General features: G+C 49.1%; 1 protein-coding gene across 1 annotated transcript in view; it reads right to left on the bottom strand.

The window, feature by feature from the left end:
• Nucleotides 1-27,808, bottom strand: part of Ltbp2 (latent transforming growth factor beta binding protein 2) — a 102,899-nt gene that overhangs the window by 71,670 nt on the left and 3,421 nt on the right. Inside the window, exons 6-8 of the mRNA XM_013013523.1 lie at nucleotides 23,200-23,270; nucleotides 9,070-9,316; nucleotides 6,566-6,577 (exon numbers count right to left, since the gene is read on the bottom strand). Of these exons, the coding sequence (XP_012868977.1) occupies nucleotides 6,566-6,577; nucleotides 9,070-9,316; nucleotides 23,200-23,270 (330 nt within the window). The remainder of the gene's footprint in view (nucleotides 1-6,565; nucleotides 6,578-9,069; nucleotides 9,317-23,199; nucleotides 23,271-27,808) is intronic.

The raw sequence follows: 27,808 nt of genomic DNA, 5'->3' as shown, positions 1-27,808 counted from the left end.
TTTCTGGATTTTTCTGAAAAGACGCTGGGTACCTTCCTGTCTGCTCCAATCCTGGGCAGTTTGGGAGCCCAACTGGTTGTTCCTGCACTTGTCCCGTTCACCTGTAAAACATAGTGAGGTCCTGGGGCAAAATCTGGTTGCCATCGCTCTCCTCCTGGTGGAGTGGCGGGGAGGGGTGCAGTTTTGTCACAGGGGTAGGGGGTCATGACTGCTGCCAACTGTGCTGGAGAGCCTCTTCTCGCCCCTGTGGGTGCCTGCCACCCCCTCTGGCCCACCCTGGGCCCTGGAAGGCTCCTTCACTCACTGCCAATGGGAAAACCCAATGAGAAGTCTGAGGGCATGAGAGTAAATGGGAGATGCCCCCCTCCTGCTGCCTGTGTCAGGCACTCCTGGGGACGGCCCCGGACGTGGCCCTCACCTTCCCAGTGAAGTCAAAGGAAGTTAGGCTAAGTGGAAGATGGCGAGCAGGCCCGGCTCCAACGTGAAGAAGGGGAATGACTCAGCAAGATCCACAAGCCTTTCATGGGGGTGGTGACTCCGCAAGAGGCATATGGAGGTGGGGAAACCAATCACAAGACTCCTTACAGCACGTGTGCACACCTCAACCAATGGGATTAGGAACACACCCTAAGGGGGTGGAGACAAGGGACCCTATATATAGCAGGACCTGCGTGAGCGAGCACAGACACCTAGCCAAGGAGTCTCTTCTAGTCTTCTCTCATTGTTCCTTTCATTTTCAAATAAGCTAACGGTTGGCTGGAAAAACGAAACCCAAACCCTAGTTGATCTCAAAAGGTCACAAGTAACTGCTGGTCTCTTGTTTCTTGTTTCTTTTTTTTTGTCAGTTGTGGGGCCTGAACCCTGGGCCCAGGTGCTGTCCCTCAGCTCCTCAACTCAAGGCTAGCGCTCTACCACTTGAGTCACAATGTAACTTCGGCTTTTTCTGCTTAGGTGGTGCTGAGGAATCAAACCCAGGGCCTCATGCATGCAAGGCAAGCACTCTACCACTGAGCCACCTTCCCAGCCCAGTCTCCTGTTTCTTTATACTAGAGGCTCAAGGACTTTCCCTATACATCTACCTTTGGGACCCTGGCCAGTCATTTTTGTTTTCCTCTCACCTGGCTGTGCTTTTGGAAAAAAGCCTTTTATTAAATTGTCCCCACAGAGTGTGCCCTCTCTTTCCTGCCAGGAACTCTGATCCAGACCAGAAATACCATTAGTTACCAAGTGCTAAGCATTGAGTATGTGACCCAGCACTTTCTCTACATTCTTTGCTTGTTTGGCCCTGCGCCCCTGGGCAGTCGGTATTAGCAGTCACAGCATTTTGTACTGACACTCAGGAAAGTGAAAAAAACCCACAATATCCGACCAACAGAATCAGATGAAATTGAAGTCTGTCTGACTCATGCTTCTGTTCTCATCCCCGGGTCTAAAGTTCCCAGTTAGGTGGAGCTGGTTAAGAGCTGGCTTCCTGATTAAGGTTCCACAGCATAGGTTAAAACAACAACCACATCACACTTGGAAAACCCACAGTCCCTTAAGGGCCGTAGCTCATGCCTGTACTCCTAGCTACTTAGGAGGATGAGATCTGAGGATTGTGGTTTGTAGCTAGCCTGGGCAGGAAAGTCCATGAAACTCGTATTTCCAATTAACCACCAAAAGAAGCCAGAAGTGGGGCTGTGGCTCAAGTGGTAGAGCACTAGCCTTTTGCAAAACAGTTCATGGACTGCTCCCTGGCCTTAATTTCAAGCCTCAGGACAAGTACACACACACACACACACACCAGTTCTAAATTCTACTTTGCCATAACCTTCCCTAACCACTCACTCTAATGCCACATCAATGTTGTAGCTCTAATCTTTTTTTGTAACTAATGGCTTAGTGTCATTTTTTTGTTTTAGAAAATTATAGCTACTTCCTCTTTAACTATTGCTTCTTCCTATCTCTAACCACCAACCCACTGTTGAATCGAACCTCACCCTAGCCACAGCCCCAGCCCTTCCCAATCCTAACCCAAACATCCATTGCTGTAACCAGTCATCTAGACCCACCACTAAGGTGCCAGGTTAAATTTCTGCCTAACATGGAAGCCAGAGCTCCTCCTCACACCCACATTGAGATGCTTCCTGGCACCACCTTCTCCTACCCTTCCTCCAACCACCAGACTTCCATCCACAGGGCCTGAGCCAGGAACCAGCCTGTGCTCTCCTATACCAATGCCACAGGGCCTCCTTCCTGACAGCCTAGATCTCTAACATAATCAAGAGAACAGTCCACAGCAGCCCTGTGGCAGGCCTTGTCCCTAACTCTCCCCCCACCTGTGTATAGGGTTCTAAGAAGAGGACGCAATTTACAAGATGCTAACCCAGGCCCTCCATGCTGGGTGTCTGCTCCAGCTGCTCTCTTCTCAGATACCCAGTTCTGACTGTGGGCTGTCAGCCTCCTGGGCCAACTCCCATTCTATCAGCTGGATGCTGGGTTTCTTGTCCACTTCATCCTGGGTCAGGAGGCCTGCATCTCCCCTGTGTGACTCTTGAGACAGTGGTCTACTGTTGCTCAGCCTTCCTCAGGTTTACGGAGACCATCTGTTTCTTGGGGGCAGAGTCCTCCATAGGAAGCCTGGGTTAAGCCTAGGGGGAAGGACCGAAGTAGCTCCCTCTGGAACCTTCCACCTTACTCTCAGCAACAGAAGGCTAAAGGTCAAGTGCCAGGAGATGGCAAGAGGCCATGGAAACTTCTAGGCCTGGACAATGCTGGGGTCCTGCTCTAAAGTAGGGAGTGCCCCAGCCTCTGCCCAGGCAGCCATCACAAGTAAGCATACAGTAGAAGCTTTAACAATAGGTTCTACTTCATCCTCCCAGGGCGCAGCACAAGCCAGGCTGGCCTGAGGGAGAAGGGATAAGCCACGTCGCCTTTCCGAGCCTGTCCTCCTCATCAGAACAGGAACATTGGGCCTGTAGCCTTTATGGGTTATGAGAAGCATGGAGATGATGTACATACAGAGTCCAGAGTGTATTCAGTGGGTTCCATTCTGGGCTGAGCGGGGCTCAGGGCACTGGAGACCATCAGCAAACAGATAAAACCCTTTTTCTCCTGGGCCTGGCCATTTACCAGGGTAAGAAAAAACCAGTAAATCAAAGAAATAAAATAGCAAGGACATTAAGATGTCCTAGAGAAAAAGAGCTAGATTGTAAAAGGGAGTATCTGGGGTGTGGTTTCAGATGCACACGGAGTATCCAGCCCACAGGGAAGGGAGAAAGCCTGCCATTTTAGAATATTTTGAGTTGGGTTGAATTGTTTCCTCTACAAAAGGCTATGTTGAAGTCCTAACTCTGGACCCATAAATGTGACCTTATTTGGAAATAGTTTTTATAGATATACTTAGGTCTAGAGGAGGCCATACTAGACTAAGGAAGACTCCAAATTCAACAACTTTCAGTCTTGAGAAGAATAGCTGACAGACACACACAAATAGGGAAGGGGGCAGTGTGCTGCCAGAACTACAAACCAAGGTATGCCAAGGATGGCGAGGAACCACCTCATGGTAACAAAAGGCATGGGACAGATTCTCCTAATGAGCCTCCAACCCTACCATTACCTTGACTTTGGACATCTTAGTTTTCAGAACTATTTTAAGTCACCTACTAGTAGAACTTTGTTATGGAAGCCCTAGGAAATGATGTCAATGTTGGAGCAAAAGAGAATATCAAGGGCAAAGGCCCTGAGGTGGGAGTATGTCTGGTAGGTGTAGGAAAAATCTATTGGCCAGTGCAGCAGAAGAAAGGTGAAGATGGATAGCAAATGGTGAGGGTTGATGTTGGAAATGCCAGAAAGGATTTGGGGGCCAAGGATCATGTAGGTTCACACTCGGCAAGCTCTCAATAAGAAAGAGCTATCAGCTCGGTGCCGGTGGCTCACACCTGTAATCCTAGCTATAAGGAGACTGAGATCTGAAGATCATGGTTCAAAGCCAGCCCGGGCAGGAAAGTCTGTGAAACTCTTAACTCCAATTAACCACCAGAAAACTGGAAGTGGCATTGTGGCCCAAGTGGTACAGCACTTGCCTTGAGCTAAAGAACAATACCCAGATCCCAGAGTTCAAGCCCCATGGCTGACAAAAGAAGAAGAAAGAGAAGAAGGAGAAGAAAGAGCTATCACACCTTGGACAGAAGGTCCCAGCAAGAGTTGGCAGCAGGGAGTGGGGATGGTTTACCACATGGATCTTCTTCTCTTGGTGTTACCCCTCTCTGATTATGTTACACTAAATGGCTAAAAGGAAATTCCATCCTAATGGAGATGGAATTAGGAAGATTGTCCTAGATGCTTCAAATGGGCCCAATGGCATTGTAGGGCCCCTGAAGTGTAAAAGAAAAAGAGAGAAACTGAATGAGAGAGAAACCACGGAGGCAGAGGGGAGATTCACTCAGGAAAAGCACTCTTGCTGTTGTGACCTCATTGAAGATGGAGGGAAGTGGCCACAAACCAAGGATTGAGGTGGCTTCTAGATGCTAGGCAGGCACAGCCCTCAAGAGAGCCAGCCAGGAAACACGGACCTCAGGCATGCAACTGCAAGGAAGTTCAGTCTGCTGACATGAGTAGGCAAGGGTGGGTTCCACCCTGGAGCCTCCAGAAACATGGCCAGTGGATGTTTGCGTGTCACTGGCTGAGGCCCATGCCGGATGTCTGACCTATAGAAATAAATGCTAATAAATGTGTGTTGCTCAAACCAGCTAGTATTACGGTAATTTGTTCTAGCAGCCATAGAGAAAGAATATAGTGGATGCATTCAGATGCAGCATGTGGAGAGAAAAGATCTAGAAGAGAGGAAGAGGTAGTGTAAAGAAAAGATGGAAGCCAGGTGCTGATGGCTCACGCCTGTAATCCTAGCTACTCAGGAGGCTGAGATGTGAGGAACACTGTCCAAGGTTAACCCAGGAAAGGAAATTCCATAAGACTCTTATCTCCAATTAACTACCAAAAAGTGGAGCTGTGGCTCAAGTGGTAGAGTGCTAGCCTCAAGCAAAAGAAGCTCAAAGACAGCACCTAGGTCCTGAGTTCAAGCCCTAGGATCTGCACAAAAAAGGAAAAAGAAAAAAGGCTACTTCTGGTGCTCCACCACCAGGGGGCTGTAATGCCCTAGACACTCCCTACCCCTGAGCAGCCCTGCTCAGCCATGTCCTCAAGGTCTCTGTTGCCTACTTCAGATAGACACAAGACTCAGGCTCTCGGGCATCAGGTCTGGCAGAGGAGAAATCCTAGTGTGAGTCACTCTCATCCTTGAACAGTAGCCCAAGCCACCTAAAGGGCTATCACTGGTGTTACTACTGCATTGGCTAGTCACACCTCCCAGGGCCTGGGGCTGGGACTGGGGCTGGGACTAGGGCTGGGGCTCTGACTTATCCCCAGAAGATGTCTGCATGAGGCTACATGCACAGGCACACATACACTGCTTTCCTCTGTCTGTTTTTTGCTACTGCTTTCCATCCACCCAAGTCTTTGTGGCAGAAAGAAGCTGTCCTTTGATGGATAACAGGTATAGAATACTAACTTGGATCAGACACCATCCTGAGTGTGCGACTCACATCTTCTCATTTCATCCTTGCTGTGATTCTAGGTGGTGGAGGCTCTTGGCTCAGAGACATTGGGATGTATGCCTAATGAGTGGTAAATTCGGAACTGAAACCAAGGATTATCTGAATTTAAATCTAGGCTCTGACCCTAGGTAATGAAAACGTGGTCCATGGACCAGCAGTATTAGCATCACCTGGGACTGTGTTAAGGAGGCTCAGAACTGCCCAATCAGACGCTGCATATTGACAAGTTCCCAGGAGACTCACATGGTGGTACATATGAACTGAATCAGTTTACCAGAGCCTAACAGATTCTGTATAGAACCATGGTTCTTATAATCAACCCCATCACTCTAGACCTTGCCCAGGTGCTAGCTGTTTCTTCCCCACTAGGAAAGAAGTCTGGGCCTGGGGCTTGGAGGGAGTCTCCACGGCCCCCTGCAGCCAGCCCAGGTTGCAGCTGGACGGTATCAATACACATCTGGCCTTTGTCAGCATCCTGCCTGCTGCCTGTCCCTCGGCCGGCTTCTCCCTCTCATCTGCCTCTGGGACATTATCTCCTGGCTTCTGCCCACTGTTCTTCAGAAGCAGCCTCTATCCATTACCAACCCCAGAATGCCTCACTTTCTTAGACATCTTCGCCTACAATGTCCTCTGCATCCTGTCACTCCTCTGTCTGGACACACAGGGCCTGTCCAAGTTGCCATCAGGAGAGAGGCCAGCAGCTGCCTGGGAAACCTGGCCAGGATCACAGGAAATGTCTGACACCACCAGGCATTTGAGATTTGGCCTCTCGAAGCAAAACACAGCTGCATCGACAGTGGCCTACAGCAGGACAAGCTCGGACTTTCCCAGATTTCATGGCACAGAGGACTGAGGGCAGGGAGGGCTAGGGCTGGCCTGGAGCTGCAGCTCATTAAGAAATCACAGTAGCCCCTGGCTAGGAAACCTATGAAAGTATAGGAGGATGTCCCGCTGTGGGCCAGAGACCTCACCCAGGACTTTGGCTGTCCAGTGCCTCTTACACATAGGATAATATCCCTGGGGGATTGACGGCACATACTCAGGCTCATTTACATAGTCCGACACTCATTTACATATTCAATTTACATTGACTCAGTGCCTACAGTGTACACTGCAGTGTTAGGTGCCAAGACACATTCATGAACTAGCAGAGCTGTCTTAACCCCTGGTCCAGAGAGAGACTGAACAGCCCAACCCAAGACAGAGTGAGAAATGGAAGGGAGGGAAGCGCAGAGTGCTTGCCTGGGCATCAGTAAAGACTAGCTTTCCGCCCTCTCAGTGGCACTCAGGGGTAATGCCCACAGTTTCAGGTACAGATGAAATTCAATGCCAAGTGAGTCCCTTTTATTAGGCTAGCTCTGAGGTTGGCAGCAAGATTCAGAGACCAGAATTTTCTGCAAGCCAAGCACGGGACAAGCACGTGGAAGACACGGGACAGTAGCTGCCTTCCAGGGTATGGTCCCACACGATCCAGACACAAGGGCAGGGTTCAGGACAGTAGAAAGTGCTGCAGGAAGGGCAGGATGTGGTAGCACACACCTCTAACCTCAGCTACTCAAAAGACGGAAGTAGGAGAATCTCCATCTAAGGGTGACCCTCAGCAACAGCACAAAACCCTATTTGGAAAAATAACTCTAGCAAAAAGAACAAGGGCATGGCACAAGCGGGCTTGGATGATGGGGAAAAGGTGTTAAATGACTCTGACTCAGGTGCCAGTGAAGAGATACTTGCCAAGGGCCAATGCTTTACACATGAATGAATTCCACAAACCAAACAGAGACTTGTAGGGAGAAATGCCATCTGGAAAGAAGTTTGTGCCCATCTGTCCCTGTTGGCTTCTGGACTGGCAGCTCTCATATGCCTCCAGGTACCATTATACCAGTCCCATCTACCTGGGATCAGAAGAAGGATCAGGCCCTGCCCACCAACTTTCAGTTAACCCCAGGTCCTCTGTGTTGTTCTTTGGCTCTGTCTCTGTTTCTGTCTCAGACAGCTCTTGGCTATAGAGTGGTTCTTCTGGTTTTGACCTTGGAGCTTGGATCTGCTTGGGTACTCAGAACCTTGGAATTTCACCTTACTACAACTCTGGTCTGCCTGTTCCAGCCCTTTCGAAAGAGACTTTCAGAAAGCAAATCCTTTCCATTCTGTCCCTCCAACTCAGCAGGTCCTCTTGACCTGTCCTGCTGGGGACCTGACCCCCAGGTCAGTCTCCTCCCTGCTTCTCTTGGCTCTGAGGGGGCAAATCCTTTTTCCCTTTAGTTCAGCAAGACAACGTTGCAGCATTTCAGAAAGAACTTCCTAAGTAGAAGCAAATGGAAAAACAAATCCTAAAAAACCAAAAGCAAAACACAGCCCCCTAGAAATGGACCAGCTTTAAAAAATTTAGATTTCCTGTCCTGAGCTAGAAAAAAAGCCTAGCCAAATTGGCTGGCAAGAAACCTAGCACTGCTTCCTGTGCCATTCCCCGTGGCCACTTTTGTTCTCCTCATGGCCCCCACATGCCACTTTGCTTTCCCTCTGGGGTAGTGGGTCGTAGGTGTCAAGAAGAGGCTGCTGCTGGTGGAGGAGCCCTTCCACTATCACAGAGAATGCAGGAAATGAGGGAGGGGAGATAGAGGAGAAGGAGAAGGAGGAGGAAGAGAAAAGGGAGGAGAAGGAGGAAAGAGAGGAGGAGGAAGAGGAAAGAGAGGAGGTGGAAGAGGAAAGGGAGGAGAAGAAGGAAAGAGAGGAGGAGGAGGAGGAGGAGGAGGAGGAGGAGGAGGAGGAAGAACAGTTACAGAGAACATGTACCAGGTACCACTCTAAACACTTTTTCCCCCCTTAAGTTCTGGAGTTTGAACTCAGGGCCTCACGCTTGTTAGGCAGACAACTCTTGCTGCTTGAGCCACATATCCAATCCTTTTTGCTTTTAGCTATTTTTCAAATGGGGTTATGCTTTTTACCCCCAGCCTGGACAGCGATCCTCCTATTTATCCTTACTGGGTAGCTGGGATGACAGGTATGTATCACTATGCCCAGCTTTTATTATTATTATTATTAATTGAGAAGGAGGGGATGTCTCCTGATCTTGAACCACCTCCTGAGTTGCTAGAATTTCAAAACTGACTCTATTTTACTTATATTAACTAATTGAATCCTCACAAATCCATGATGTAGGTATTACAATTGCCCCAGACTTAGTGAGAAGGAATCAGAAACAGAGAGTTCATATTTTCAGGGTCACCTAAGGAAGATGCAAAGCCAGGACTAGAACCAAGAAGCTCTGATGCAGGAGCCATTCCTCCTCGGCTTTCTCCCTGGCATGGTAGAGGAGAGACTTCACCTACACAACTCACCTTGACCTAAAGGACAAAGAAAGGGGTGCAAAGTGGGGAAATGGGCCCAGAGGACCACAGCAGCCTTTCCCACACAGTTCCTCTCTGGACAGAGACAGACCAAGCCAAGCCTCTGAGGCCAGGTTGACAGGGAGACTTACCGGGCTGGTGTCAGCTGTGGTGTCAGCGGTTGTGCTCTGTCCACGAGGCTGTCTCTAGTGGTGCTGCTCCTGCGTAGGCTGGGTACCCCCTCTGCTGAGCGTCGGGGTGCCAGTCTGGAATTCTGGGGGTCAAACTCCTCATCAGGAATGATCTCCTCGCAGCGGGGGCCCCGGAAGCCGGAGCGGCAGATGCAGAGCTGAGGCCTGCTGCAGGAGCCCCGGTTCTGGCAGGGTGGCTGGCACACGGCTGAGGAGACAGGGAAGGGGTGGTGACCAGAAGTACCCTCCTGCCAGGAGGGGAGAGAATGGGGTGCTGTTGCTGGGTCCCTCACACAGGAAGCCCAGCACCCGGCTTCCTTAGGTTCCTGGGCTCAGTTCTCTTCCTGACACCTGCAGGCCTCCAGGATGAGTTTGACTTTGATTTCCAGACAAGTCAAAGGTCAAAAGGCCAGCACTATGGAGTGGGCTGTCACTAGCATGGCCAGAGAATATCCTGACAGGGAAATGTACCACCTGACATGGCAGTGATGCTCACATGACCTCCGCGCTTACCTCAGAGATGGTCACAAGTAGATTCTCAAGAAAGAGGAAATAAATAAAGGTCATTTAGGAGAAAGAGTTCAACATTGGCCCGAAACCTGAAAGTCAGGTTTGAGTTGACGGACTATTCCTTTCTTGACAGAACATCATGAACTGTGTGACCTTGGCCTCACTCAGCCTCAGTTTACTCATGACTCAGAGGGGCTAGAATAACACAGGGGACTCTGAGGGTGTCTCAAGGCATTTTTGACATGACAGTCATCTCATTTTCCCACCCCTCAGCAAGGTGGAGCTGCTGTCTCAGGGCTGAGATGATCAACAACCCGCCCCCCCCCCAACTCCTCACCCCTGTCTCCTGTCCTGGTCCAACCTGCAGACAGATAGGTGGTGCTGAGACTGGACGGTTTCCTCTGAGCCAGCACCGTGGGCAGCTACCAGCCCTCTAAGTGATGACTTCCCCTCTTCACTGCCCTTCATTACCCTGGCAGTTTTAGAGTCAGCTTCAATGGCCAGCGGCCACAAAGCCTAACTGCAACGGTCTACATCAGAATGCAAGGCCCTGCCTCTCCTCCCAGTACTCTCTGGGAAACGTGTGTGGGCATGGCCTCAATCATCCTGAGTCTTCTAAACCCAGCATCTCATTTACCCTGTCATTCACACACTCAACAAAGTCATCGAGCCCTACGAAGGGCTGGACACTGAGGATGAAGTCCTTACGTGAAACTTGTACTCGCATGTGAGGGACCAACGGGAAGCAAGAAAGAAAATAGTCTGGTAGAGGATGCATGATTTCCCTTCTATGTGGAAGCTAGATTTAGCTTATAAACTCATAAGTAAGTATGTTGGGAGGTATGCAACTGCAGGCAATGTATGCAGCTGAGATACAATAGATTCAAGGAACATCTCAAAAAGAGTAATTCCTTAGCCAAAATAAAAGTTCAGCAAAATAATACTCCAGGTAGTCAAGGGGAATGGGGTAGATGAATGAGGAGGAGAAGAGGAAGAGAATGCAGACAAGAATACAATGTATATTCTAAAAAGTTAAAAAGAGAGAGGAAGGGCTGGGAATGTAACTTAGTGGTAGAGTGCTTGCCTCACATGCATGAGGCCCTGGGTTTGATTCCTCATGTACCACATAAACAGAAAAAGCCACAAGTGGTGCTGTGGCTCAAGTGGTAGAGTGTGAGCCTTGCACAAAGAAGCTTAGGGACAGTGCCCAGGCCCTGAGTTCAGGACTGGCAAAAAAATAAATAAATAAAAAGAAGAGAGAGGAAGAGGTGGGGAGGGGAGGAATGAATGAGAATGTTGAAAGGGGTGACATTGATCAAGATGGATTCATAAACTGCTTTGTTAAATGCCAACTCCTTTGTACAAGAAGGAGATGGAGGAGGAGGAAGACGATGACGACGATGAAGACAATAACCTGTCAGTAAGACAACTAACCAGGGTGACCCAGTTCGAGGTCATCAAGATGGAGGAGTCAAAGCACCTTAAAAACAGTGAAACAGGAATCCAAAGGAGGTGAAGAGGGCAGACCTAGGCAGGGACCGCCAGGCAGAGGGCTAGGCCAGTGCAAAGCTCTGGAGGCTGGAAGGAACTCACATGCTGGGGGAGATGCAAGGGACCCATAGAGGCTGGGGGCTGGCGGAAGAGTGAGGAGTAAGCAAGGCCACTCCAAGATTATCAAGGAGGTAAAAGCCAGTATATAAGACCTTGTTACCTCCATTATTCTAGGTGCAGTTGTGAAACCACTAGGCACCTCTACCCAGATCACATGCCTGGATTTTATGGGCTAAATTCTCCTTCTCTGTGAGAAGTACCAGAGAATCCAGCTAGAGGCTGGTCTGGAAAATCTCCTCAAATTTTACCTAGTCCATGTCATCTACTTCTCAGAAACTCAGTGACTTCAGGATTTCACTCCATAGACTAACACCAAAGTCCACTGGGCTGCCATTCCATCTGCCCAGGCAGATTGCCACCATCTGACCACCTCTTCGGCTCTTGCCCTGGCCACCAGAAGCAAGGTCAGCTGAGGCCAGCACAGTAGCCAACTCAGGGTCAGTAACACTAAGGAAGTCAGTGCTCAGGCAGGTGGCAGTCTGGGTTTTCTTTTGGAGAAGGGAGACGCCAGGAAAGGTGAACCCCAAAGTCCAGAGCTCCCATGGTGGACAGAATGATCTCTGCCCAAGGTCAGCCTTTGGGAAATAGTCTAGCCTCCACCTTCCCTACCCAAGCCGCAAGGAAGGCTCATCGTGGTCTTGAGCCATAAGATTGTTCACTTTCTAGAAGTCCACTCTCAGCCCTGAGCTGAGCCCCTGTGCTTTGCTTTGACCCACTCAGTTCTGGCCCTGCCTCATCCTGGGCTATCAATCAGTGTGACGCTTCTCTTAGTCAGAGAAGGGTCAGGGGACACAGAGCACGCCTTTGTCCTGTGCTGGGTCTCCACATGAATGGAAGGCCCTGGCCCCACAAGGAATTCTCATTGAGGACTTGGTTCCTATCACTACCAGCTCATAGCAAATGGTTAGGGAGAAAATGATACAACTAGCATGGTAAAAGAATTTTAGTGTTTGGTAGTACTGGGATTTGAACTCAGGGCTCTGTACTTGCTAGGCAGGCACCCTCCACTTGAGCCATACACCCAATCCTTTTTATGCATTAGTTATATTTTAGGTAGAGTTTTACATTTTTGCCTAGGGATGTCCTTAGTCAGAGATTCTCTTACCTATGTGTATGGTAAATTAAATAGGTAGGTTTAATTAGGTAGCTAGTAAAGAGAACACCACGCGGCACTTAGGCAGGAAGAGTTGATTTACTGTGGCAGACAGATAGAAGGGGCATGTTAATGGGCTGCCTGGGTTTAAGTAGAGAAGGGAGGTGGGGGGGGGAGAAAGTGTGGCCACACTGGATACAGGTATCACCTCCGGGCCTGGGACCCTTCCCTGGTCTGATGGGAGGAGTGATCAGGGGTGGCCCATGATGTGACCATGGAGGTAGGTTGGTAGGTCAGGGCCTGCGTGGCCCCAAGAAGGCCTCCCATATAGCTCCCATATAGCTGGGACTACAGATACATACCACCATGCCCAGCTTATTAATTAAGGTGGGGGGGTGGAAATGTTTCACTAACTTTTTGCTCCTGCTAGCCTTGAACCAAGATCTTTCTTCTCCCTACTTCCTGGGTAGGTGGGATTACAGGTATGAGCCACCACTCCCAGTTGGAAATAGTATTTTATCTCTATATATACTATAATAATAAATAAAAGTTTTAGACCTTCAAACATGCCAGATACGTGATAGAAAAACACTCGCTGAGACCCTTCAGCCTCAGTCATTTAGGGGAGGACATAGAGGCCCCATCTGCAGAGGCAGATTGTCCAGGCTTGAGAGTTTCAGAGATTGTGAAGCAGCAGCTCGCTCCAGTTTCCATGCACTGGTCTTGGTTGGTTTTCACAGGGCTCAGCAAGATGCATGATACCTGACTTCCTCACCACATGGCTTAAGCATTCTCTTCTAAGCCAAGCATGTGCCTATTATGAAACTGGCGCATAAAACTCCAGTCCTCTCTCACCTCTCCCCCAATGGCACTCCCAAATGGCCCACAATGGTGGCCCCAATATCTAAGTAGCATTCTGTTTTTTACTGGTTTCTCATAACATAAGAAAATCAAGCCAGGCACTGGTGACTTATGCCTGTAATCCTAGCTACTCAGAGGCTAAGATCTGAGGACTGAGGTTCAAAGCCAGCTCAGGCAGGAAAGTCCATGAGACTCTTATCTCCAGATACTTTTATCCACCAGAAAACCAGAAGTGATGCTGTGGCTGAAAAGTGGCCGAGCGCTCCAAGTTCAAGCCCCACGACCAACCAAAAGAAAAAAAGAAATAAAAAAAAAAGAAAATCAATAGTTTTTTTGTAATGCTATTTTTCCCATTTAATGTGTGGGGGGTGTGAATGTTCTTTTAAATGAAAGGTGATGGCACATGGTAGCTGGTTTTGTTTTTGGGGTTTTTTTTGTTTTTTTTCCCCCTTTTCCTAATATCCACACTCGGAAAAATGAAAAGCTGGCCAATGTAATTGGTACTTAAGACATTGTTGGCTATTTTACTGGTGCATGAAAGCCAGAGACACTCTGGAAGAGGGAGCAGAGAACAATTGTGTGCCCTCTAGTTTAAGGAGGACCAGGCAAAACAAACAAGCACAGAGTAAGAAACCTAAGTATCAAAAGGAAATTAGCAGATGGCTGAGCTGTCACTTAGAACACAGAAAGAAACCGCGAGGGCCCAACAAGGACATTCTGTGCAGTGCTGTAGGATTTTAAGAACACACACACACACACACACACACACACACGCATGCACGCACACACGCGCGCACGCACACACGCGCGCACGTACACACACACACCCCTCCAACCACGGTGGGCCAAGATGTCTTCCTGTTTCACCCCTGGAGCTTCATATTCCTGCCTCCACTTCTCATTTTTCCTAAAGAGTAAAGATCCTGTCTTATACTGTGTATGTATGTGTGCATGGGGGAGGGAGGTGATGTGTATGTATGTTGTACTAGGGCTTGAACTCAGGGCTTGGGCTCTTTCCTTAGCTTTTCCCACTAAAGGCTGATGCTCTACTACTTGAACCACAGCTCTACTTTCCGGGGTTTTTTTGATGGCTAATTGGAGATTGGCATCTCCCAGACTTTCCTGCCTTGGCTTCTCCTGAGTAGCTAGGATTATAGGCTTGAACCACTGGTATCTGGCTTATACTTGAGAAGTTGGCCCAGTGTGAACTTAGCATAGCTAAGTTGGTTATTCCTGGGAAGTTTTGGGCATGAAGCAGTCACAATGCTGAGCCCTTGGGGGCTGAGCATCTCTAGAAGAAACTCACCAGCCCCTCTGCATCTTAGGACAATTGGAAGTCTTTAGACAATGATAATTTGGACTCTTGCAGAATCCTATCTTTTCTGTTTCTTCTGGCACTCTTTCCTTTACCGAGTACTGGCTATGTGGAGAGTTTAACTCTGTGGAGTTAGCAGCTTGCCCAAAGGAAGAGGAGAAAGGAAGAAAGAAAACTTTTTTTTGGGGGGGTTGGTCATGGGGCTTGAACTCTGGGCCTGGGTGCTGTCCCTGAGCTCTTCAGCTCAAGGCAAGTGCTCTACCACTTGAGCCACAGCACCACTTCCAGTTTTCTGGTAGTTAATTGGAGATAAGAGTCTCACGGACTTTCCTACTCTAGCTGGCTTTGAACCACCATCCTCATATCTCAGCCTCCTGAGTAGCCAGGATTACAAGCGTGAGCCACCAGCGCCTGACAAAGAAAACTCTTAAAATTGCTTTGAAAGCAAGAAATAGAAGACATTGTTCTTAAAGCACCTTCACCTTTCTGGCCATGCCGCCTCTATCTTCAGTCTACTCCAAAGTAGTCAGAAGTTTGCTCAAATTTTCCGCACAACACCCCTTCTTTTTAGGGAAGAGACCAAACCTAGAATAGATGTGTGTGGTGGGGGAGGATTCTAGAAATAGTTCCCACCGTACACACTGCCACTGCCTTCTGCTCAGAGCCCTGGTGATGAGCTACTCAGTGTTGGAAAGGACATGGGCTGGGGGACTCAGCCCCACCCCAGTAGCATGGCTTTGGACACTCCCCATTTCACGAGATGCCTAACCAAGCTTCAATAGAAAAGGGAAGTTGATCAGGGCTGGGGAATGTGGCCTAGTGGTAGAGTGCTTGCCCTAGCATGTGTGAAGCCCTGGGTTTGATTCCTCAGTGCCATATACACAGAAAAAGCCGGAAGTGGCCCTGTGGGTCAAGGGTAGAGTGCTAGCCTTGAGTAAAAAGAAGCTCAGGGATAATGTCCAGACCTTGATCTCAAGCCCCAGAACTGGCCCAAAAAAGGGGGATAGGGGAGTTGATCATCCACAGGGATGTTTGATGGAGATCTGTTCTGAACTTGCGAAAGCTACCCTGTTCAACACAGTCTCATACTCCAGCCACAAGCTGTAGGTAGCTAATCAAATGTAAACTCATTTAAATGGAATAAAATCCCCAACTCAGTTTCTTGGTCCTGAAAGCTACATTTTAAGTGCTCACTAGTCACATATATTAGACAAGATACACAACATTTCCATCATCACCAACAATTCTACAAGACAACTTGCAAAGCTTTAAAATAACAACCAAACCGTAGCAAAATGACTTCTGAACATCTCAGCTAGGCCCATTTTCTCCCCATGGAAACCATGGTGTCCTAGAGACACATCGCAGGGCTGTCATCTATGATCTGTAAGATGAGATACTGACTTCAAGTCGAACCCCAAAACTCACTACCTCCAAGGCTTCCAACACCATCCCTCTTGTCAGAGAGATATACCTCAACTCCAGACCAAACTTTGAACTCTGTCTCCACAACCTGAAGCTCAGCCGCTCCACAGGTTAATCTTCCACCTTTCCTTAAATCTGTATCCTGGGACCACTTCCCTCAGCTCCATGACCCTTGTCACCCAGAAGCCTTTGCCGGCCTAACGTTTTCCACATGTCCACGATTCGTGCCTCAGCGCCTCCTTGGGCCCCTCCCCTGAAACTCTACCTTAGTTTGCCTGTGAAATTTGCTGAGTGGGGTCTTCATCCATGGCTCTCTAGCTGTTTCTTCACAACCTTGACCTTTAGCTCTCATAGGAAGAGAACCTTAATATCAGAGACCTCCGAGGCTAAGGAATCCTGGCTGGCTCACACTGTGGAAACCCACGGGGACTCATCTTTTCTATACATAAGCCCTGTCTAGATTCTGTGTCCCGTAGGTCCCCATCTGGGGTCTGAGCCCCCTGTTGGTGAGGCCTCAGAGCCTCGCCCCCCTCCACCACAGCTGTATTGGGCCGCTGCTTAGACCTGTTGGAAACAGCACTGGGGCTCAGAGGCCGGCCAAACGCCGGGCTCCAAAATAGCAGTTGTGTTCACATAAAAGCCTCTAATGAGAGAAAGATGCCATTCTTGGCCCCTCATGAGCTCTCTGCAGACGCCGTCTGGCAGGCCAAGTGGGCCTCTACCGTTTGGCGGCCTGAGGGGAGGAAGGGGAGGTGTGAGTCAGACCTTGGCCCTAGCCTGTCCGCCTGGACCGCCCTGCTAATTGCATTAGCAAATGCTGCAATGCTGGGCCAGCTGGGGGCCGAGGGCCAGGGGCTGGGGCAGAGAGCAGCCCCAGTTCCCACTGGCTCCAGGAGGCCTGAAGAGGGAGACCTTTGGGCACACCCATCCTCGGGGCCTTGCGGACTTGGCTGGGAGGAAGCAGGGTTCTGGAGGCTTCTCCAGGGAGACCTCTGGAGATGAGAGAAGACAGGATGGAAACCAGGAATGACTATCATCAGGGATGAGCTGTCATGAACCATTTCCTGGGATGCAGGAAATACCCAGGGTATTGAAGATGGTTCTATGATTCTCGCAGAGCTAGCCACCATGACTGCACCAGCTCCAGACACAAAGTCCAGGACAAGGGGACAAGCCCATCATTCCAACACTTTACTGCTCAGCCATGGCCGGGCAGAAGCACCACAGACCGTGTCTGAACTCGAACCATATGACTGGAGGCCACCCTGCATCCCCTTGGGGAGCCTTGTGTCCTCATCTAGGAAAAGCTCACACAAGCAGTACTTGCCAAGATGGTAATCAAGTAGACATTGTCCTTTATTTATGGAACCTTCAATTTAGTTAGAGGGATCATTATTAAAGAAATAAAGAAGCAGAAGAATAGAAATTAGGAGCTGAGGTTAGCAGCAAGGGGCTGAGATCCAGAGTAACAATGCTGGTGTGGGGGTGGCTCTAAATGGATTGGTTAGGGGTAACCCCTCTGAAGAAGGGCACAGGAAACAGAGCCTGGAAAGATGAGATGGGGAAAGAAGACCAGGAGAGAATAGCTTGTGCCATAGCCTAGAGGTGGCACATTGCAAGAACCCAGGCTGGGTTTAGTGAGCAAAGGTGAGAGCTGAGGGTCGAGGCCAGGACCCCACTGCAGAGCAAGCATGATATGTTGAGGGATGACAGCAAGATCAGTCAACAAGCTACTGCAGGCATACAGGACCACAGAGGCAGCAAGGTGCAGACAGGTTACAATAACAAACAGGACTTGGCAGGGATGGGTGATAAAGCCCAGGTGACAAGAACATGTCCTGGATGGCCCTCATGTGTCTGAGGGTGCCATTTCATCAAGTAGGAAAGACCCGGACTGGGAGGTGGCTCCGAGAAAGGGACAACACCAGCTCCCTTTGGGATTAGGCTGTCTGGGAAACATCAGAACAAATGTTAAAGAAACAGGAGATGCAGGAATGGCTGAAACGAAGAGAGATGTAAAGCTGGCCTTCAGTGATCAGAGATAACATTTACAGCTGTGAGAGAGCAGGATTTCATTGTAGGAGAAAAAAAGAAAGGAAAGATGGAAGGAAGAAAGAAAGAGGAAGAGAGGAAGAGAGAAGGAAGGAAGGAAGGGAGGGAGGGAGGGAGGGAGGAAGACCCAGGACTTTCTCAGGAAACCCAGTACTGGCAGAGGAGAAGTAGCAGTAGAGATCCATGTAGGACACAGGGGTGTGGAGGGGTCCAAGTACTCCATGGCTGCCACAGGACCCAGCACCACTCCCCAGTAGGCCTCTGGCCAATGGCATTCCTTACATATTCGTTGGTCAGAGCTTCAAGGGGAACACATGCTACATGGTATCTTGGGGGAGACTGTGTCCTTCTTCTTATCTGGGCGTTCACTGAGCTCCTACAGTGATTTCCTTAGCCACCTCTTATCCTCCCTGCCAACTCCCGGTCCATGGGATGATCCTCCAGGTGTGACCACCCATAGGCTCAAGCCTCTGGCTCTAGGAACATCTAACAAGCCAGTAAAGAACAGGAAAATCCCAGCCCTGCCCTCACCAGTTTTCCCAAGGTTTGCCAAGCCTTCACCATAACAAGATTCTAGACTAAGTGCTTTGGAGCATCACCTCGTGTAATTGCTTCATTCTACTACTGCTGGGGGACAGTGAAACATAGTCCCCACCCCCAGGCACCAGTAGCTCATGTCTATAATCCTAGCTACTCAGGAGGCTGGGTTCTGAGAATCAGGGTTTAAAAGCCAGCCTGCGCTGGAAAAGAAGCTGTGGCTCAAGTGATAAAGCACTAGCCCTGAGCAACAGAAAAGCTCAGGGACAGCACCCAGGCTCTGAATTTGAGCCCCAGGACATCCTCCCTCCCCCCCTCTTACACACACACACACACACACACACACAATCAAAGCCCAACACACAAAAAGTACTTGGAACATACTGGGCCTATTTTCAGCCCAAACCCACATATGGGGAAACTAAGGCTTACAGTGGTCAAGATCACTGGGCTAGTAACTGATGGAAGGTTTGAACCCAGAGATTCTGGCTCCAAAGCTGGGGCTTCTACTCACTTGCTCTGATCTTACCCTTTGGAATGGGGTCCTTACAGGGTTAGTATAGGGAAAGGGGTGCTGACCAGCTGTTTCAGGGACTAGAAAAGAAAAAATAGGGTCCTTATAGAACTGAGATGAGGACCAGCAAGATAGCTGTTCCAACATTCAGCACATATGCAGACGCTCTTGAGGACCAAGAAGGCAGGAGAAGGCCTAGGTCTTCTGAACTTAATGGGGAGTTTCAATAGAACTTGAGCAGCAGAAAGAGACCTGTCAGTTCAACCTGAGCTGGCCCTGTCTGGTTCAATCCCTTCTTCTTGAGCTTTTTTACCTTGTGCCTGGGATGCTACATGCCACTGGCAGTGAGACACAAAATCAAGGCCACACCTGTAGACGGCACATACAACATGCCAGATTTCAACTAAACATTTGACCTAAGTCACATCATTTATTCCTTGCAGCTCTGGGAAGCAGGAACTAATATAGGACACAGTTTACAGAAGAGGAAATTGAGGCACAGAGATCTTTAAGCAACTTCCCCACAGTCACACAGCCACTTGGTGATAGAGTTGGCATTAAACCCAGGCAGTGTGGCACAGGCTGCCAGACCCAGGATCAAAATACCCGCTGAATGTAACCATGGTCCCATGCTGTCTGTGCACAGTTGCTCATTTACCAGAGGGAATATGAAAGTTAGGCCTTGCGCTCTAGAACTAAGCTACCAGATTCACACCCAGGCTGGGGCTGAACCTCAGCTGCACAGCTTAGACAAATAGCTGACTTCTGTAAATGGGGAGAGAAAGCAAATGTAGCTTCTAGGGCCATTGTGAAGATTAAAAAGTAGTAAGATGTCTGGTGCTGGTGACTCACACTTATAGTCCTAGCTAGTCAGGAGGCTGAGATCTGAGGACCTTGGTTTCAAGTCAGCATGGGAAAGAAAGTCTGTGAGACTCTTATCTCCAATTAAGCACCCAAAAGCTAAAATGGAGCTGTGAAGCTCAATTGGTAGAACATCAGTCGAGCAAAAAAGCTCAGGGACAGTGCTCAGGCCCTGAGTTCAAGCCCCAAACTGGCACATGGGTGCACACACACACACACACACACACACACACACACACACACACAAAGGGCTTCAAATAGTACCTCACAGTGTAAGAGCTATAGAATGTTGCTATATTAATCCTCAAAGACAACTCTGTATATTATTTTATGGCTGAGACTCCAGGCTCAAAAGAAGACCAGTCACTTACCCAAGGATATAGAGCTGGATTCAAACACACAACTCCCTGGATTCAGTACCAGAATTCAAGGCACAGGCTAAACCTTGACCCTTCCTGTTTGAGTGGGGGACTGGTGACAGTTCCTGCTCAATATCTGCAAGGCTTCTGCTCCCCTTCACATCCCTTTCCCCAGCTGGGGCAGGGATGGAGTGAGCCAGTCTGAGAAGTCTGGACAGTTTTCCCAAAGCAACAGTTATAAACAAGACACTGTCACCCCACACCCTACAATCTTTCCCCTCCGCTGAACTGGCCGCGCAGGCCTTTGTCAGCTGCCTCACAAATACAAAAACACATAAATTACAAAGGACAGAGTTGCAAGGCCATAGAAAGAAAGGCAGATGCCCAGATCAGAGAAGAGGATGGCCCAGCTCCTGATCCTGCCAAGGTACAGGGAGGAGCTAGGGGACACAGTGCTGGACACCTCAGACACAGGGACTCCCTGGGGTCCAGTGATTGGGAAGGAAGGAAGTGGCAGCCTCCTGGGGTTGCTCCTGGGAGAGGAGGAGAGAGAGGCCAGAGCTGGGGGCTCAGCACAGCTGTGCTTGGGAGCTGGGTGGGGCCCACAAAACCTGGGGGCTCAGAGGATAGACTGAGTCTCCATATGATCCCAGCCCACATTGTGGGCAGTGAGCGGCAGGGTGGCACACACCCCTCCTAGAATGTTCTCACCTCCCGCTGACCTCCTAGGCACCACCCACATGTGCAATACTGCTAGAACATTCCCCACATGGCAATCTCCCCCTGCTCCTCACCCTTACCCCCAGCTAGGAGAGCAGCTGTAGAGAAGGGAGAGGGAGAGAGGCAAAGCCCCTTGGGAAGCTGTGGGAGCTAGTTGTCAAAAGTGTAGAGCCAAGAGCCCCATGTTCTACAGGGCCATAGATCCAGCTATCTAAGGCCAACACTCCCCCCCCCACACACACACACTGCCCACGTGGTTCTCATTTAGGCTCATTAAGCAGCAAAATAGCAACAAGCAAACAGCTCCAGAGACTGGCTAATTAGCAGCCAGCTTCCTCTGTGGACAAGCCCACCCCAAGTAGGAAATGCTGACACCCCTCCTCCCCCCACCCAGCAATGCCCGCAGGAGAGCTGCCAGCCTCTAGCCTGGTCAGCATAGGCCTGCATGAAAGAACAGAGAAAGAATGGGGGGCCAGGTGCAGCAGAGACTGTGACCAGCTCAAAGCTCACCCAGCCTTGAATGTCCAGTGTTGAAACTCCAGTTGGGTATAAAGAAATGCTAGAAGATCATAAGTGATTTAGAAAACATAGCCTCTGGGTCTGGTGAGCTCCATGTGGCCAAGTCAAAACCCCTCAGACAGCTGGAGAGAAGCCCATTCCCTGTAAAGCTGCCTGCTCCAGATTCAAATCATTCAGCAATACTCTCCACCACCCAACGTCTCCCCCCAATGGCTGAATTTCCCAAACCATAGCACACACACACACACCCAACTCCAAATCTCACATCTCCAAAGCCCTGCATCTCCAAGGCTGGTCAGACCCTTGCAAGTACTGGGAGCTTTCTAGAAATCATCCCAGACCTCCCTCATACCTGCCACATTAGCAACTGATGGCTTTGGAGCCATGAAAACAGCAGGTGTGAGTAGAATCCTCAAGGCAGACCCAGACTCCATTCAGCGCTCCTCAGCCATGCCTCTGATCATATATGGTGCTTTGAGAAAGATCTGTGCCTGGCCCAGATCCCAGAGCTTCTGAATAGCTTAAGACCACTGGACTATCCACATCTCTGGTTTCTCTGCCTGGAGATGTGCCCAGAGAGGTTCAGAGCTGGTTTGGTCTGCTTCTCCTCTAATGAACTGTGTGACCTTGAACAAGTCACCACCTCTCTAAGGATCATTTTCTTCTCTCTCCTCTTCCTCCTCTTCCTTCTCCTCCTCCTCCTTCTCCTCTTCTTTCTTCTTCTTCTGTGCTAGTCCTGGGGCTTAAATTCAGGACCTGGGCACTGTCCCCCTGAGCTTTTTCCACTCAAGGCCAGAACTCAAAGCTTGAGCCACAGCTCTACTTCCAGCCTTTTTGGTGGTTAACTAGAGATAAGAGTCTCATAGACTTTCCTGCCCAGACTGCCTTCAAGCAGCAATCCTTAGATCTCAGCCTCCTGAGTAGCTAGGGTTCTAGGTGTGAGCCACTGGTACCTGGCAACATTTCACAGATAGAGGTTTACCTGGATCTGTGCATGTGCTAGCCCAGTCCCACAATGGAGAATCGGAATGACGGCAGAACAGTCATCCTCAGATCACAAGGTAGAGTCAGGTTATCTGGTTTCAAATTTTAGTTCTGCCACGACCTAGACATGTGTACCTTAGTTGAGGTTCTGTTATCACTACCTCTGAAACCAGTAATGAAGCCTCATGCACAAAGATCATGGCTCAGTGGAAGCCTGGGTGTGTGTGGCGGGGGCGGGGGTGGGGGGTCAAGACTCTTCCTTGGTATTCACAGATCTAAGAAGATTCTTTTCTTTCCTCTCATTTGAACCAGCCTGCCAGGCCTTGAAGCAGTCCAACAGAAGGCTGTCCAGACATGGGATAAGAGCTTCATCTGAGTATGGACCTCTGGGCCTAAGGTCAAGGCAGCGATGGATTCCCTCAGCACATAGCATGAATAATGCCCTGAAGATGTGGGATGTGGGCTGGAGAGGCTTAGGGGCCAGGTGTGCTCTGTTGACTACAAGCCGGTAGGGGTGCCTAAGGGAGCCTGCGAGCAGGGAAAGTAGGCACTGACACAGTGGGACAGCAGGCAGGAACACAGGCAATTTTCCAGGTGGAGACATTATAGTCTCCCTTCCATTGTACTTCACTCCCTGTGACCAGGCAGCAGGCGGGGGGAGAGCTTGCTGCTCCAGGTCCTACAGCCTTTGGCCTGGGGTCGGGGGTGGGGGAAGATAGGAGGCACTTACGTTTGATACAGTGATTGGTGCTATTTGCAGTTGTCCATCCCGGGCAGCACTGTCCCCCACAGACATTTCTCCTGCAAGATCAGCAAAACATGAAGTATCAGCATAAGAATGCTCAGAGCTGGGGGAAGGGCCTAGTCTGGGGGCCTCTTATGGTTCTGATGATTGAACAAACAACAGATAGGAAGGTTTCACATCGGAGGCACAGGCCAGTGACCATGACGATGACAAGATCTGAGAGGTCTGCTCACTTGCCAAAGCCACACAACAGCTAAGTCCCAGAACCCACCAAGGCCAGGTTGGTGGGCTAGGGAGTGTAACTCAGTGGTAGAATCCTTGCTTGCATGTTTGAGGCCCTTATTCACCCCCCCACCCACACCCCCCAGCACAGTGGTGGTAGACACAACCGTGAATTGGCTCAACTTTAAGCCAGGCTCCAGCTCTATACGGCCCCTTCTCAAACATACACACACTATGCAGATGCTGGTAATGCAAGAGAAGCTGTATACATGTGGTCTCTAGAATGCACATGTGTGCCACCTGCCAACAAAAGGGTGCCAGAAGAAGCCACAGTATTCAGCAGGCCCATTTGTCATCAGACTGAACGCTCAGTGGGCAACTAAAACAAAAGGATGTCTCTGCCTAAGAGGGTAGCAAGCTGGTAAGAAGATGGGGCTGGAGACATGACCAACTGTCTCTGCCTCTTGACCACACTTTTCATTTGGGGAAGCTGAAGTGCACCTCCCATGTAGTTTAGGGGTGGGTCAGTCATTTCTCCAACTACTGTCTTGGCGCTGGCTCTGAGGGCACCTTCATGAGTCCCCGATCTTTGGTCTTGAATGCAGCACTCAGCCCAGTTGTTCAAATTTTTCCCTCAGATGAATGGCAAACACTAACAACAGCAGCAGGTTCCCCAGCTCTGGCTTTCTATCAGCAGACCCAAATTCCCAGACCAGGGTAATCTCCAGTAGAATCCCTTATTCTGGGATGAGGCTCTTCAGCCCAGGCCAGGCTCACAGAGAGCGGAGATGAGTGTGAGAGAGTGATGTGACGGCCAAAGGCCAGAGCCGTGGCCATTCCTGGGATCTCTAGAGCCAGTATGGCAAGCATCTGCTCCCATCTAAGAGACCGTTTGACATCTGAGTGGACCCCAAAGCGTGTGTGGTTTGGGAGGCCTTACAAAGAATTCAAAATAAGTTCCTGTCATTTGCAAAGGGCTGAGTTTCATTCCTGGCCCTTTGGCCTAAAGTTGTGGGGAGCTGCCCCTGGGTGAACTGCTAGTTATAAGCGCTGTCTCTTGAGGCACCATCTTCAGCAGCTTCCTGGCTCCATGAAGTTTTCCTCCTCCTCAGAGCCCAAATCACCAGGCCCTGGGAAAGAGGCTGCCCTTCAGACCCAGGCTTTCTGGGCACGCTGGTGCAATAGGAAAACTGTCCGTCCATTTGGAAGTTGCTAGCCCTTGTGGCGATGATAAGGGAGCTAGGAAGGTTTTGAGACAGCGTGCCCTGGGAGTTCCCTAAGAACCAGGGCCTGTGGGAACCCAGATCACGGGATTGAGAGCCTGCTTGGCTGGCAGGTCATGGCATCAGGGTCATAGTGAATCAAAGACTGTCAGCAAGGGGCCAGGTTGGGGCTAGGAAGCCACTCAATAAAGACATAGATACCCAATATCCAGACACTTAGTAAGAGCCTCCTAGGCTATCAGGAAAAGGAGGCCAGTAGGGATCTGGCCAGGCAGTGGGTGTTCTACTGAATTCAAAGTAAGCTGACGAGCCTGATAAGCTGGGGCTCAGATTCCCTCCAGAAATCAGCTCTCCTACCACTCAGAGATCACATGAGCACAATCTTCCAGCCCTATGTACTCAGCAAACACTAGCTTAAGGATCACTTGTTGAGGCCATATCTACCTGACAGCCTGGCACAGCTGCTTTTCTCCCTGGGACAAGGGTCAAAAATCTCCCACAGCTCTGCGCTGACTCCTATGAAACCAGTCTGGTCCCCACCTGCCTGTGTAGTTTAATTTCCCCATCACCTTTCCCTCACCTCTGTGACCATCTACAAACAAAGCTGATCTCCTTCAAGGATACAAACTGGTCGGCATCGAGGTCTCATATAGATGTCTTTTCTGAAGCTACTTACTGTCTGCCTGGAAAACCTTTCCCTTCTAATTCAGTGAAATCCTTTGCATACCCCCAGGCTTCCAAATCAGACATTACCTCCTTCTCTTAAAGTACACCCTCTTCTTCATAGGAAGAACAAGACAGGGGCTTGAGCTCCTAAGATAACCAATGGCGTCAGACTAGAACTGAACATCATTTTGTTTTCTTTCCAATTTTCCTACAATTACCTTCTCTTTTAAACAAGCAATACTACTTTCAACCGATGGTAGTGATGTTAAGTTTCCTTTTTAACGATGAATTCAATTTATGTAGAACAATGAGTCAAGACCTGTTTGTAATGGCAAAAAAATGTAATTCATCTGAATGTCCCAAAACAGGAGGATGAATAAACAAACTGTGGGTATATTTAGACAAAGGAACCTCAGTTAAAATGAATAAACTTGGGCTAGTTCTATTTTGTGGTTAAATCTCAAAAATCTAATGGTGAAGGGAAAAATACCAAATTGTGGGAGGAAAATACAATATGGTATCACTTATCTAAGCTTAAAACATGCAAAGTAACATTGCGTATTTTGCGGATGCATGCATCTGTAGAAATAGTATAAAAGCATGCATTGGAATTAATAAGAGTGGCAGTTCACTCTAGGAAGAGAGGATAGCTAATTTATTGAAGAAATTTCAACCAAAAACATCGGAAACACAGTATATCAAACTATTAAGTTTGCTGGATTGTGCATTCCATTGCTTCCAATATCTTTTTGTATGCTTGTAAAACTTTGTAATGTGCTAAAATAGATAAGATGTGAAAATTCAGTTATCTTAGCAATATACTAATTTAAAGAAAAATAACAGAATACAAGGGAAATATTATGACGGTGGTATGTGTGAAGCTGGTTCAAGAAATACTGAATACTGAGAAGCAGTGGTTTAATAAAGTCCCTTCTAAACTGCAAATTACATGAGTGCAAGAATGGTATCTACCTAAGTCACTGCTGGTCTAGATACCTAGCACTGGGCCCAGCACATACTTTAAAAAATATTTGTATACAACTAAATCCTCACTGAATTGAAAATTCTATAGCTGTCTAGACCACTGCTATATCTCAAGGCCCAGCAAATAGGAAATCTTTCACAACTTGTTGAATTGGGGGAGGGCGAGGGGCAGAGAATTCTCCCGCCCACCCCCCAGCAGTGATGCAGTTTAATGTTCCACCAGCAGGTGGCACTTGATCCTTGGCTTTGAGCAGCCCACCAGCCAATACTCAAAGAAAGTGATTGGTTTGGCTAGATGCCACAAGCTGGAATGGACCTGGGTTGAAGAAGTCAGTGGACAAGACTGTCACTCAGCCTCTCCCTAGTGGCCATGAAGTGGCTGAATGGGTGCCAAAGAAACTAGCAGATCTGCAGGAACCAACTGCAAGCTCATATGATGGCTACACCTGTGTGTATAGCAAGTGACTGTGTAAGCCCATACGCTTACATTCCTATGCACATCTACTAGCTTCTCTGTGGTGGCAGTACTCTCTGACCATCACACTTCACTTTAGGAGGTGTGACAGTGCACCTCTCAACTCTTACTCCCATCCCTGCCCACACACATGCACACATGCAAATGTCCACAGTATAATAAAAACCTCCTCTATGTTTAGCCCAAAGTCTATCTCTGGCTGATCATCTCTGGCTCCCAGCTTCCCTACACCAGGGCTGCTGTTCTGTCCTTGGGCCAATGCCAACATGAAAACCTTTGTCCTTAAGGAGTCACCTTCAAGTGACACTTTGGCTGCCTCCCAGCTACCTCCTGACCTGCTGCACAATGAACCCCACCATTCTTCCCCTCTCCTGAGTCCCACAGCTATACTGTGCCATTCTTTTGCACTTTGTATGAAGTTTCTGGTACTGGAAAGTACATTGACCGGCACAGATTTATGTCTACAACTTGATTTGAAGAAATCAAGTTGCTCTCCAAGCAGGAATGATGCTTTGGCCCCTAGTTGCCTGTGCCTTCCCCCTGCTGGGTACACATGCTCTTAGGAAGCACGGATTCACCTGCACAGGTCTGGGAAGGAAAAAAAATGGAGACACAGCAGGTGCTCCATTAATACTTGTTGAGTGATGTTATGTATGAGCCACTGGCAGGGCATGGACTACACTCTGCTTGGTTTAGGCAGGGCTTCCCAAGGGCAGTAAAGGCTCATTCACTCATTCAACAAGTACTAAGGAACCACAGACTATGTGGGGATATTGATCTAAGACACTGGAACTCAGAAACCAAACAAAATCCCTGCTTCTGTAGAACATGTATTCATGTGGGCTAGAAGGCCAGACCCCAAACATCTAAACAGAAATAGCAACGTAATAAACCTATCAGATGGACTTAACTGCCATGGAGAAATACAGAGCAGGGTGACAGAAGAGAGAGGATGAGACCAGAGTGGGCAGAGGCTTCTCTGAGCAGAGAGCTGAAGGCAGCTGAGTGAATCCTGCGGGGGGGG

The sequence above is a fragment of the Dipodomys ordii genome, unplaced genomic scaffold (assembly GCF_000151885.1).
Source record: "Dipodomys ordii isolate 6190 unplaced genomic scaffold, Dord_2.0 Scaffold2, whole genome shotgun sequence".
NCBI classification, from domain to species: domain Eukaryota; kingdom Metazoa; phylum Chordata; class Mammalia; order Rodentia; family Heteromyidae; genus Dipodomys; species Dipodomys ordii.
Note: the sequence above shows the minus strand (reverse complement) of the source record. Positions and strands in the feature narration are given on the sequence as shown.